Here is a 14,521-nt window from a genome sequence, read left to right as displayed (position 1 = left end):
TCAATATTTAACAACAGTTTAAGTCCTTGAAAGATAGACAGGAAAAAGAAAAGTCAAATAATTTTTTGAGGTCAAGTATATAGACAGATCAGGGGAAGAATTCAAAAGCCTAGTCAGGTAACGAACCAAGTCAGTAGAATCACTCACTATCACACAACAGAGACAGTTGTCTAAACTAATTACTGGCAAAGACATGTGTACATGAGAGATTCCACTCTGTTGATTGTCCAGGAAACCAGATTTATTGATTTGCCAACCAGCCAGGTACACTGATGGACTGGGTGACCATGTATTGTACATACAGTGGCTTGTGAAAAGATTCACCCTGCCTACCCTTGGCTTTTTACCTATTTTGTTACATCACAACCTATGTTCAAATATTTTTGTACTCCAGCTTGTGTGATGTATCAGCAATAAATAGTCTAAGTTAGTGAAGTGAGAAAAATATAGGCATGAATTAAATTTATGGGATCAAATAACTAAAAATCGGCATGTCCATATGTATTCATCCCTTTTGCTATTAACCTCTTTACGACCTAGTAGTACGTAGCTGCGCCCTGGGCCTTAAGGCGCCAGCACACAAGCGGTGCGGGGCGATCGCCGCCGGGTGTCAGCTAATTGTTACAGCTGACACCCAGTGCTATGTGCCAGAAGCGGTCCCGCACCGCTCCCGGCACATTAACCCCCGCAATACTGCTATTGAAGTTGATCGCAGCATTGCGGAGGTAAGCGCGATCCTCGCCTCCTCCCCCGGCGTCCCGTGGCGTCTGAGTCAGACCCGGGTGTTGTCATGACGACCCGATGTCGTCATGACAACATCCAGGTCACCAGGAGGCAGGAAGTTACTTTGGTCATACGCAGTGCATAACCAAAGTAACTTCTCCCTGTGCAGCTGTGGCAGCCTGTATAGCACAGGGATGGTGCTGCACTCCTGTGCTATACAGGCAATCTGAAAGTTAAAAGTGAAAGTCCCATAGTGGGACATAGTGTAAAAATAAAAAAAGAATCAGAAAGTGGAAAAAAAAAAAGTTTTGTAAAAAATATAAAAAAAAAATAATCCCCCAAGAATAAAAATATAATGTACCCATCAATAAATATTATTATGAAAAAAAAAATAAAAAAAGAATAAAAGTACGCATATTTGGTATCGCCGCATCCGGAACGACCTGACCTATAAAACTGTTCCACTAGTTAACCCCTTTAGTGAACATGCTAAAAAATAAAAAATAAAAAACGATGCATTATCATTCCGCCAAACAAAAAATGGAATAAAACGCGATCAAAAAACGAATGTAAATAAAAATGGTACCGCTGAAATCATCATCTTGTCCCACAAAAAACAAGCCGCCAAACAGTTCCATCAGCCAAAAATTAAAAAAGTTAGAGCTCTCAGAATAAAGCGATGCAAAAACAATTCTTTTTTCAATAAAATAGTTTTTATTGTGTAAAAGCGCCAAAAGATAAAAAAAAGATATAAATGTGGTACCGCTGTAAACGTACTGACCCGAAGAATAACGCTGCATTATCAATTTCACCTCACGAGGAATGCCATAAAAAAAATAAATAAAAAATAATCCCTTAATTGTTGGTTTTTGTTTATTATGCCTCCCAAAAATCGGAATAGAAAGCGATCAAAAAATGTCACGTGCCTGAAAATGGCACCAATAAAAACGTCAACTTGTCCCGCAAAAAACAAGCCGTCACATGACTTTGTCGGCCGAAATCTGGAAAAATTATAGCTCTCAAAATATGGCGATGCAAAAACTGGTCTTTGCAAAAAAATGCGTCTTTTAGTGTGTGACATCTGTCAATCATAAAAACCCGATATGATTCTGGTATCGCTGCAATCGCACCGACCCGAAGAATAAAGTAGTTTAATCACTTATGCTGCACGAGGAACGGCGTATAAAATAAACTCTAGGGTTATGGTTGTGCTAGGGCTAGGGTTGTGCTAGGGTTAGGGTTGTGCTAGGATTTGGATTTTTTCAAAAGTAAAAAAAAATAAATTATGATATGGCGACTAGTGTTGAGCGCAAGTGCTCGCTACTTGAGATTGCATTGGGTTCTTGGGTATGCGCCGAGTATCGTGGGTGCTCGAGTGACATGCTCGAGTCTCCACCCCATATGTTTTGCGGCCAAAAAAACCTCACAGGGATTGCCTGCCATGCATGAGCGATCCCCGCATGTTTTTTTTTGGGTGTCTAATAAACGTGAAACATGCAGGGCGGGGACTCGAGCATGTCACTCGAGCAGCCGCGATACATGGTGCATACCCGAGTACCCGATGCAAACTCAAATAATGAGCACTTGAGCTCAAGACTAATGACAACTTATTCAATATAATGACCTAATGTTATCAATTTCTGTGTGGTACCTCTGGGTTCAAAATGTTCACTATACCCCTTGGTAAAATCCGTGAGGGGTCTAGTTTCCAAAATGCTGTCACTTGTGGGGGGTTTCCACTGTTTAGGCACATCAGGGGCTCCCCAAACACAACATGGCGTCCGCTAATTATTCAAGCAAATTTTACAATCAAAAAGTCAAATGGCACTCCTTCCCTTCCGAACCCTGCCGTGCGCCCAAACAGTGGTTTTCTCCCACATATGGGGTATCGGCTTAGTCAGGAGAAATTGAACAACAAACTGCATGGTGCAATTTCTCCTGTTACCCTTATGAAAATGCAAAATTGGGGGCTGAAAAACATTTTTGTGGGAAAAATGTGAAAATTTTATTTTTATGGCTCAATGTTATAAACTTCTGTGAAGCACCTGGGGGTTCAAGGTGCTCACCACACATCTAAATAAGTTCCCTGAGGGGTCTAGTTTCCAAAATGGTGTCACTTGTGGGGGTCTCCACTCTTTAGGCACATCAGGGGCTCTCCAAATGCAATATGGCGTCTGCTAATTATTCAAGCAAATTTTACATTCAAAAAGTCAAATGGCGCTCCTTCCCTTCCGAACCCTGCCGTGCACTCAAACAGTGTTTTTTCCCCACACATATGGGCTATTTGCATGCTCAGGGGAAATTTCACAACAAATTTTGGGGTCCATTTTTTCCTGTTACCCCTGCGAAAATAAAAAATTTTGGTCTAAAGTAACATTTTTGTGAAAAAAGTTAAATGTTCATTTTTTTTCTTCCACATTCCAGAAATTTCTGTGAAGCATCTGAAGGGTTAATAAACTTCTTGAATGTGGTTTTGAGCACCTTGAGGGGTGCAGTTTTTAGAATGGTGTCACTTTTGGGTATTTTCTGTCATAAAGGCCCCTCAAAGTCACTTCAAATGTTATGTGGTCCCTAAAAAAATGGTTTTGTAAATTTTGTTGGAAAAATGAGAAATCAGTGATCAACTTTTAACCCTTATAGCTCCCTAATAAAAAAAAAAAATGTTGGTTCCAAAATTGTGCTGATGTAAAGTAGATATGTGGGAAATGTTATTTATTAACTTTTTTGTGTGACATATCTCTCTGATTTAAGGGCATAAAAATTCAAATTTTGAAAATTGTGAAATTTTCGCCAAATTTCCCATTTTTTCACAAATAAACGCAAGTGATATTGAAGAAATGTTACCACTATCATTAAGTACAATATGTCACGAAAAAACAGTCTAAGAAGCAGCGGGATCCGTTGAAGCATTTCAGAGTAATTACCTCAAAGTGACAGTGGTCAGAATTGTAAAAATTGGCCTGGTCATTAATGTGCAAACCACCCTGGGGGGTAAAGGGGTTAAGCTCCTAAAAATTTTTGGTGCAAGCCATGCTTAGTGAAAGGAAGTCCACCTGTGTGCAATTTAAGCATCACATGGTCTGTTAGTATATACACACCTTTTCTAAAAGGCAACAGAGGCTGCAACACCATTAAGCAAGAGGCACCACTAATCAAACAACACCATGAAGACCAAGAACATCTTCAAACAAGTCAGAGACAAAGTTGTTGAGAAATGCAGGTCAGGGTTGGGTTATAAAAATATAAAATAAAAAAATATTCCAATCTCTGATGATCCAACCAAGCATCATCAAATCCATTATCATCAAATGGAAAGAACATGGTACCACAACAATCCTGCCAAGAGAGGGCCGCCCACCAAAACTCTCAGCCCGGGCTAAGAGGACATTAATTAGAGAGGTCAAAGGTAACCCTTAATGAGCTGCAGAGTTCCCAAGCAGAGACTAGAGTTTCTGTCCATACGACCACAAAAAGCCATACACTCCATAGAGACGATCTTTATGGAAGAGTGGACCGAAAAAAGCATATACTTAGACACAAAAATTGTAAGGCTTGTTTTGAGTTTGCCAAAAGACATGTGGGAGACTCCCCAAATGTATTGATGAAGGTGCTGTGGTCAGATGAGAACAAAATTGAACTTTTTGACCACCAAGGTATACACTATGTCTGGCATCAAACGAACACGGCTCATCACTCCAAGAACACCAGCAGTTCCGCCAACTATAGACCAATAGACAATAGAACAATTTTTCCTATTGGTTCCTTTTGATCACTGTTATAAACCTTATCACAGTGATCAAAAGCAAAAAAAAATTAAATCAAATCCCCCTTTGTCACTCCCTTAGTTAGATAAAAATTGTAAAATAAAAAATATATTTTTTTCCATTCGGGTTAGGGCTGTGTTAGAGTTATGATTAGGATTAAGTTTAGGCGTAAGATTAGGGTCAGGGTTGTGTTAATGTTGTGTTTAGGATTAGGGTTGTGTTGGGGTTACGGATGGAGTTAGGGTTGTGATTTTTTCAAAATTAAAGGAAAAAAAATGACGATATGACGCCTAGTATTGAGTGCAAGTGCTCGTTACTTAAATTTGCATCAGGTGCTCGGGTATACATCGACTATGGCGGGTGCTCGAGTGAGATGCTTGAGTCCCCGCCTCATGTGTTTCATGGCTGTTATACAGCCCAAAAAAAAAGCATGCGAGAATTGCCTGCCATACTCGAGCAATCCCTGCAAGTTTATTTTGGGTGTCTAACAGCCGCGAAACATGCAAGCATGTCACTCGATTACCTGTGATACTCAGTGCATACCCAAGCACCCGATGCAAACTCAAGTAGCGAGCACTTGCGCTCAACAGTAATGACAACATTTTCAATATGATGACCTAATGTTATGAAATTCTGTGTTGTACCTCTGGGCTCAAAATGCTCACTATACTCCTTGATAAAATCCTTGAGGGGCCTAGTTTCCAAACTGGGGTCATATGTGGGGGGTTTCCACTGTTTAGGAACATCAGGGGCTCTCCAAACGCGACATGTCGTCCGCTATCAATTCCAGCCAATTTTGGGTTCAAAAAGTCACACGGTGCTCCTTTACTTCAAAGCCTTGCCATGTGCTCAAACAGTGTTTTTTTCCCACATATGGGGTATTTGTGTCCTCAGGAGAAATTGCACAATAATTTTTGGGGTCCATTTTCTCCGCTTACCCTTGTGAATATAAAAAAAAATGGGACTAATAGATCATTTTTATGGGAAAAGTTTGATTTTTTTTATTTTCACGGCTCTACGTTATAAACTTCTGTAAAGCACCCTGGGGTTTAAGGTGCTCACCATACATCTAGATAAGTTCCTTGAGGGGTCTATTTTCAAAATGGAATCACTTGTGGGGGGTTTCCACTGTTTAGGCACATCAGGAGCTCTCCAAACGCTACATGGCGTCCGCTCTAGATTCCAGCCAATTTTGCGTTCAAAAAGTCAAAATGCACTCCTTCCATTCCGAGCCCTGCAGTGCGCCCAAACAGTGGTTTTCCCCCACATATGGGGTATCTGCATGCCCACGAGAATTTTCACAACAAAATTTGTGGTCCTTTTGCTCTTGTTTCCCTTGTGAAAATAAAAAAACTGTGGTCTGAAGTAAAATTTTTGCGAAAAAGTTAAATGTTAATTTTTTTCTTCCATGTTGCTTCAGTTCCTATGAAACACGTGAAGAGTTAATAAACTTCTTGAATGTTGTTTTGAGCACCTTGAGGGGTGCAGTTTTTAGAATGGTGTCACTTTTTTTTCTGTCATATAGACCCCTCAAAGTCACTTCAAATGTGATGTGGTCCCTAAAAAAAAAAAAGGTTTTGTAAATTTTGTTGGAAAAATGAGAAATCTCTCATCAACTTTTAACCCTTATAACTTCCTAACAAAAAAAAAAATGTTGCAAAAATTGTGCTGATGAAAAATAGGCATGTGGGAAATGTTATTTACTAACTATATTGTGTGACATATCTCTCTGATTTAAGGACATAAGAATTCAAAGTTTGAAAATTGCAAAATATTCCCCAAATTTCCGTTTTTTTCACAAATAAATTCCAGTCATATCAAAGAAATTTTACCACTATCATGAAGTATAAGATGTCGCAAAAAAACAGTCTCAGAATCAGTGGGATAATTTGAAGCGTTCCGGAGTTATTACTAGTGTTGAGCCACCCCCGTAGTGTTCGGGTTCGGTTCGGTTCGTCGAACACCGGGATGTTCGAGGAACTGTTCGTCGAACACCTTAGAACACCGTCGAACACCGTTAAAACCAATGGCAGGCAAACAAAAACACATAGAAACACGTAGAAAACACCTTCAAAGGTGTCCAAAAGCTGACAAACTGCTCAGAAGACGCTTTCTTTAAAAAAGCCGGCCGGCAATTCAGCAGCGGCATACACCGGTACCCGACAATTTAGACAAGAAGGAATAGAGCCTCACACATAGATTAGATAGATAGAAACATGTCAGTCACATATATATGAAGTACAGTGACAGTGTTGCTTACTGTACTTGTCATTTAGTGTAAAGGATTTATTAAAAAATATAATAGTGTTTTCATGCACCGTCTCTTTAAAAAAGCCGGCCGGCAATTCAGCATCTGTACCCGACAATTTATAACAGACAGAATAGAGCTTCACACATAGATTAGATAGATAGAAACATGTCAGTCACATATATATATGAAGTACAGTGATAGTGTTGGTTACTGTACTTGTCATTTAGTATTAAAATAAAGGATTTATTATTAAAAAAAATTGGCGTGGAGTTCCCCTTAATTTTAGTCTCTAGCGGAGGTTAAGCAGACAGCTGGGGCAGATGTTTGAAGCCTGGGAAGGGGGTAATACCCACGGAGCTTCCCAGGCTACTAATATGAGCCCCCAGCTGAATACATAGCCTTTACTAGCTATTAAAATGGGGGACCCCCCCAAAAAAATGACGTGGGGTCCCCCCTAATTTAATAGCTAGCAAAGGCTAGGCAGACAGCTGGGGGCTGATATTAATAGCCCAGGAAGGGAGCCATGAATATTGGCCCCCTCCCAGGCTAGAAACACCAGCCGTCAGCCGCCCCAGAAATGGCGCATTCATAGGATGCGCCAATTCTGGCACTTAGCCTCGCTCTTCCACGCTGCCCTGTAGCGGTGGCAGGGGGTAATAGGGCTGGGGTTGATGTCAGCTTATAATGCCAGCTGACATCAAGCCCAGGTTAGTAATGGAGAGGCGTCTATAAGACACCCCCATTACTAACCCCATAGTCAAAGTTAAAAGAAAACACAAACACCCAGAATAAAGTCCTTTAATTGAAATAAAGACACAATCCTTTATTGTTCTAAATTAAACCATACTTACCATCACGCCCATTCCAGCTGAAGCCAACGATCTCCTGCAATAAAAGAAAAATAATAAAGCAACATCATCCTTACCTTTCCATGGTTCCCACGACAGCTTCAGCTCTGCTACATCGAGATGACAGGCTGGACCGCAGCAGAACGCTGCCATCCAGCCTGTCATCCCGCAGACACTGAGAAGCGCAGGCATGCTTGCGCTCTGCAGTGTCTGGCTGTGACGGCATAAAGATGAGACGAGTTCATGTCCAATGAACTCGGCGCACCTCATGCACGTCACTGACAGCGTGGGAAAATTCTCACGCTGAAGCGCTGAGTGCAGGAGAATTCTCCCACGCTGTCAGTGACGTGCATAAGGTGAGCTCATGTCCAATGAACTCAGCTCACCTCCTGCACGTCACTGACAGCGTGGGAGAATTCTCCTGCACTCAGCGCTTCAGCGTGAGAATTTTCCCACGCTGTCAGCGACGTGCATGAGGTGAGCCGAGTTCATTGGACATTAACTCTGCTCATCTGGATGCCCTCACAGAGAGACACTGTGGAGCGCAAGCAAGCCTGCGCTTCTCAGTGTCTGCGGGATGACAGGCTGGATGGCAGCGTTCTGCTGCAGTCCAGCCTGTCATCTCGATGTAGCAGAGCTGAAGCTGTCATGGGAACCATGGAAAGGTAAGGATGATGTTGCTTTATTATTTTTCTTTTATTTCAGGAGATCGTTGGCTTCAGCTGGAATGGGCGTAACGGTAAGTATGGTTTAATTTAGAACAATAAAGAATTGTGTGTTTATTTCAATTAAAGGACTTTATTCTGGGTGTTGTGTTTTTTTTAAATACTTTACTAGAAATTCATGGTGGTCATGTCTAATATTGGCGTGACCCCATGAATTTTGGGCTTAGGGCCAGCTGATAATGCCAAGCTGGCCCTAACCCCTTTATTACCAATAAACCAACCTCATCCTTACCTTTCCATGGTTCCCACGACAGCTTCAGCTCTGCTACATCGAGATGACAGGCTGCCATCCAGCCTGTAATGCCGCAGACACTGAGAAGGGCAGGCATGCTCGCGCTCCTCAGTGTCTCGCTGTGACGGCATCCAGATGAGCCGAGGTCATGTCCAATGAACTCGGCTCACCTCATGCACGTCACTGACAGCGTGGGAAAATTCTCACGCTGAAGTGCTGAGTGCAGGAGAATTCTCCCACGCTGTCAGTGACGTGCATGAGGTGAGCTCATGTCCAATGAACTCAGCTCACCTCATGCACCTCACTGACAGCGTGGGAAAATTCTCCTGCACTCAGCGCTTCAGCGTGAGAATTCTCCCATGCTGTAAGTGACGTGCATGAGGTGAGCCGAGTTCATTGGACATGACCTCGGCTCATCTTTATGCCGTCACAGAGAGACAATGTGGAGCGCAAGCATGCCTGCGCTTCTCAGTGTCTGCGGGATGACAGGCTGGATGGCGGCGTTCTGCTGCGGTCCAGCCTGTCATCTCGATGTAGCAGAGCTGAAGCTGTCGTGGGAACCATGGAAAGGTAAGGATGAGGTTGCTTTATTATTTTATTTTTATTACAGGAGATCGTTGGCTTCAGCTGGAATGGGCGTGACGGTAAGTATGGTTTAATTTAGAACAATAAAGAATTGTGTGTTTATTTCAATTAAAGGACTTTATTCTGGGTGTTTGTGTTTTTTTTAACTTTGACTATGGGGTTAGTAATGGGGGTGTCTTATAGACGCCTCTCCATTACTAACCTGGGCTTGATGTCAGCTGGCATTATAAGCTGACATCAACCCCAGCCCTATTACCCCCTGCCACCGCACCAGGGCAGCGTGGAAGAGCGAGGCTAAGTGCCAGAATTGGCGCATCCTATGAATGCGCCATTTCTGGGGCGGCTGACGGCTGGTGTTTCTAGCCTGGGAGGGGGCCAATATTCATGGCTCCCTTCCTGGGCTATTAATATCAGCCCCCAGCTGTCTGCCTAGCCTTTGCTAGCTATTAAATTAGGGGGGACCCCACGTCATTTTTTTGGGGGGGTCCCCCATTTTAATAGCTAGTAAAGGCTATGTATTCAGCTGGGGGCTGATATTAGTAGCCTGGGAAGCTCCGTGGGTATTACCCCCTTCCCAGGCTTCAAACATCTGCCCCAGCTGTCTGCTTAACCTCCGCTAGAGCCTAAAATTAAGGGGAACCCCACGCCAATTTTTTTAATAATAAATCCTTTATTTTAATACTAAATGACAAGTACAGTAACCAACACTATCACTGTACTTCATATATATGTGACTGACATGTTTCTATCTATCTAATCTATGTGTGAAGCTCTATTCTGTCTGTTATAAATTGTCGGGTACAGATGCTGAATTGCCGGCCGGCTTTCTTAAAGAGACGGTGCATGAAAACACTATTATTTTTTTTAATAAATCCTTTACACTAAATGACAAGTACAGTAAGCAACACTGTCACTGTACTTCATATATATGTGACTGACATGTTTCTATCTATCTAATCTATGTGTGATTCTCTATTCCTTCTATTCTAAATTGTCGGGTACCGCTGCTGAATTGCCGGCCGGCTTTTTTAAAGAGACGGTGCATGAAAACACTATTATTTTTTTTGATAAATCCTTTACGCTAAATGACAAGTACAGTAAGCAGCACTTTCACTGTACTTCGTAAATATGTGGCTGACATGTTTATATCTATCTAATCTATGTGTGAAGCTCTATTCTTTCGGTTCTAAATTGTCGGGTACCGGTGTATGCCGCTGCTGAATTGCCGGCTTTTCGTGTTTCACTGTGAGCACAGTTCCCATCGATTTGGGCAATCACTGTAATGCCACAACCACCATGGCTGTGGCATTACAGTGAGTGGCAGACAATCCCTGCATGATTGGTGCTCTAAATAGCGCCAGACATGCAGGACACGCTTTTGGTGCACGAACAGTTATCGAACATAACCTCGAACAGCCGAATTTTTTGCAAATCGTTCGGGTTCGTCGAACAACTCGAACACCGCCCAAAACAGCTCGAATTTGAGATTGGCGAACAGTTCTAGTCGAACACCGCTCATCTCTAGTTATTACTTCATAAAGTGACACTGGAAGGGGTTAAATAATGTTGAAATGTTATACAATTTATAACAAAAAAGTATAATTTACAATATTTCAAGTTACTGTTATTGAAAAATAATAAAAGTTTTTTTTCTTGGCAGATGACTTTATAAGCATCTCAGATGGACATTTGTTATTGTCAGAATTTAAAGCAGAAGATCATGGTATTACACCAGATACATACGAAGAGCATGCCATTATACCAGTTACATCTCCAGCCCTTCACAGCAAAAATTCATCATCTGATTCTTTTCAACAGGTTATATCCTCTGTTTCATTAAAGACTGCTAAGCAACATAAACATAAGAAAAGGGATGTTGAACATCAAAAAACTCAGACAGGGGAGAAACCATTTTCATGTTCAGAATGTGATAAGTCTTTTAAGCAGAAATCAGTTCTTGATAGACATCAGAGAATTCACAGGGGGGAGAAATCATTTTCCTGTTCAGAATGCGAAAAATGTTATAGCACTAAATCAAGACTTGTTAGACATCAGAGAATTCACACAGGGGAAAAGCCATTTTCATGTTCAGAATGTGGGAAATGTTTTAATCAGAAAACTAATCTTGTTAAACATATGAAAATTCACACAGGGGAGAAACCATTTTCATGTTCAGATTGTGGGAAATGTTTTAAACAGAAATCAGAGCTTGTTACTCATCTGAGAATTCATACAGGAGAGAGACCATTTTCATGTTCAGAATGTGGGAAATGTTTTACAGTCAAAGCAAACCTTGTTACACATGAAAGAAGTCACACAGGGGAGAAGCCATATTCATGCTCTGAATGTGGGAAATGTTACAGCATTAAATCAAGACTTGTTATACATCAGAGAAGTCACACAGGGGAGAAGCCATTTTTATGTACTGAATGTGGGAAATTTTTTTATCGAAAATCAGCTTTAGCTGCACATCAGAAAATTCATTCAGGGAAGAAGCCGTTTTCATGTTCAGAATGTGGAAAATGTTTTGTGATGAAACCTTATCTTGTTATACATCAAAGAACGCACACAAGGGAGAAACCATTTTCATGTTCAGAATGTGGGAAATGTTTTATAGGGAAATCAAATCTTGTCATACATCAAAGGACTCATACAGGAGAGAAGCCATATTCATGTTTGGAATGTGGGAAATGTTTTCCAGAAAAATCAAAACTTGCTAAACATCAGAAAACTCACACAGGGAAGTAGCTGTTTTTTTTTAAATTAATCTTTTTATTGACAAATTGGACAAGAAAAATATAACAATTACAAACAAACTTGCACTTCTACAAGAGGAAGTGTATGCAATTTAGAGCACTAACTGGTTATTAGGAAATGTATAAAATTACAAATTGCCCATTATTGAAATATAAGTAGATTTCAAATCTATATTCAGTATACATGTATATCGTACATGTGAATAACATAGTTTACACTTGCATCTATTGTACATAAAGAGGTTGTGACTCTTTCATTGTGTATTTTATAACTCCAGGGCATCCTTTCTGTAGTGGTGCTCCAAAATGAACTCCATATTCCTGATGCAAATGCACTAATTCTTTATAAACTGGTAGCTAAATGTCAATCTCCTGTGAGTCCATGCCTTTTATAATGCATGACAATATCCTACTGGCCTAAAGACTCATTCGTATGTCTGTTTTTATCTCGCACATGAAAAAGGAGGTCCGATTTTTATCAGTGCTTAATCAGGGTTTCATTACTTTTTCTGATAAGCAAAAAAACAGGTAGAGGTTTCTCAAGCTTCTCCTAGCAAACACTCAATAAAAAATGCACTTCACTAGGATGCCATTAGTGTGCTGTCAATTTTTTCAAAGATCCAATAATATGAAATGGTGAGTTTGATCCACAAATAGGGTCATAATCAGACCTGTTTCCATATTTTTTTTAGATGCAGCTTATTGCGTGCTGTGTTTCAGTTTGTCTTTAGTCTGTGATCTAAAAGTACACTCAGATCCTTCTAAACAAGTGACTCTCCTAGTTACATTATTATAGGGTATTCCTTCCCAATGGAGATTCACAGGACTTTAGTCCAGTAGCCAGGTCAATATTATGTGGCTGCTGGATACAAGTCCTACAAATCGTCTCCTACCTACGTGTGACATGGTGTATGTATCACGCCTCAAGGATTATGTCGCATCTGGCTAGCTAATCAAAAAAATTAGCAAGGGATCCCAGCAGGTAGAATGCAGTTCAGAGGTCTCCCATTCAGAGACCACAAAATGATAACTTTGTTATTGCTGCTAAAAGTAGTTCTACAAAATATTAATTCATGGGGTGTACTTAAATCTTCACACAATGCTTCTGCATTTTGGCCTAGTATTTGTTAAATAAATAAAGTCAAGGTGTACTTTTGTAATGTGTTGTTAATCTGAGTTTTTTTCCTATTTTTGAGAGCTTCTAAAGACCAGATGTTTTTTAAATTATGTCCTGATATGTAAAATCAAAGAACTCAAGAAGGGTGTACTTTAGTTGTTTGGGGGTTTTTTTGTGGAAAAAATGTTGCAAAATAAGAGTGCTTTCAAAAATGGAAGTGTTAATTGTTTATTATTAATTAATAAAAATGCAAAATGAATGAAGAAACATAAATATTTTTTGTGACCACCTTTTGCCTTCAAAACAGCAGCAAAGTATCAATTCTTCTGGATACACTATTTTTTAAAAGAACTTGGCAAGGAGGTTGTCCCAATCATCTCGGAGAACTAACCACAGAATTTTCTGTGGATGTCTCTTGTGCAAATCCTTCTGACTCTTCATGTAATCTTAGAAAGACAGGATGATGTTGAGATCATGTCGCTGTGGGACCGTATCATCATTTCTAGGACTCATTTCTCTACGTTTACACTGGAGATAGTTCTTAATGATATTGAATATATGTTTGGTGTAAGATAAATTTGGAGCCAAACACCTGATATATCATATTTTACTAACGTATTTGCCTGTATTTCTCAGTATAGAGGACAACAAAAAATGGGCAACGTTGAGTACTGAAAATGCTGTGATCGGAGAAGGAAACTTATTACAGCAGATGAAAGATACATTATGCTTATTTTCTATCGAAATCTGAAGATGCCCAGCAGTGTCATCATAGCATAACTGGCAGCAAGCCAGCTCCACCCAAAAATTGCAGCACGCTGGCTCAATGGTTAGCACTGTTGCTGCAAAGTACTGGGGTCCTGGGTTCAAATCTCAACAAGGACAACATCTGCAAGGAGTTTGTATGTTCTCCCAGTGTTTGCTGGGTTTCCTCCGGGTTCTCTGGTTTCCTCCCGCACTCCAAAGACATAGTGATGGGGAGTTTATCGGCACTGTCCCCATTATGGTTCAAACTCTAATGTCCTTAAAGTGCTGTGGAATATGATGGCAATATATAAGCAAAGCATAATAAATAAATAATGAGTCTATCCAGAAGTGTTTTCATGATAGAATTGCAGCCAAAAAGCCATACCTTTGACGTGGAAACAAGGCCACGTACAAAAACATAGTAATTTGGGTGCAGAAAAATGGCACCAGATGCTTGGGACTGGTGAGTCAAAACTTGGAATATTAGGTTGTAACAAAATGTAGTTAGTTTGTCGAAGGGCTGGAGAGTGGCACAATGAGTGTCCACATGTAGACCGGGATGGTCTCTCCAGGATGTCCTCCCCAGGATGTCGTGGACAAAGCATGACCAGACAGCTTGTGAAGGAACTATTCTTTACTGCAACGCCAACTGAGTTCCTCAAACAGTGCCACAAACTGATCGCCTCCATGCCATGCCACATTGATGCAGTAATTGATGCAAAAGGAGCCCCAACCAAGTATTGAGGGTATTTACTGAACACACATTTCAGTAG

The 14,521-nt window shown here is 40.7% G+C and overlaps 1 protein-coding gene across 1 annotated transcript in view; it reads left to right on the top strand.

Moving 5' to 3' along the window:
- LOC141271966 (uncharacterized) overlaps positions 1–14,278 on the top strand; it is a 69,890-nt gene extending 55,612 nt beyond the window's left edge. Inside the window, exon 8 of the mRNA XM_073682218.1 lies at positions 11,025–14,278. Within this exon, the coding sequence (XP_073538319.1) occupies positions 11,025–11,876 (852 nt within the window). The 3' untranslated portion in view covers positions 11,877–14,278. The remainder of the gene's footprint in view (positions 1–11,024) is intronic.
- Positions 14,279–14,521: the final 243 nt, after the last annotated feature.

Source organism: Phyllobates terribilis, unplaced genomic scaffold (assembly GCF_046119375.1).
Source record: "Phyllobates terribilis strain yellow unplaced genomic scaffold, ASM4611937v1 Scaffold_5__5_contigs__length_657084704, whole genome shotgun sequence".
In the NCBI taxonomy this organism is placed as follows: Eukaryota; Metazoa; Chordata; class Amphibia; order Anura; family Dendrobatidae; genus Phyllobates; species Phyllobates terribilis.
This window is presented reverse-complemented; position numbering and strand designations above follow the sequence as displayed.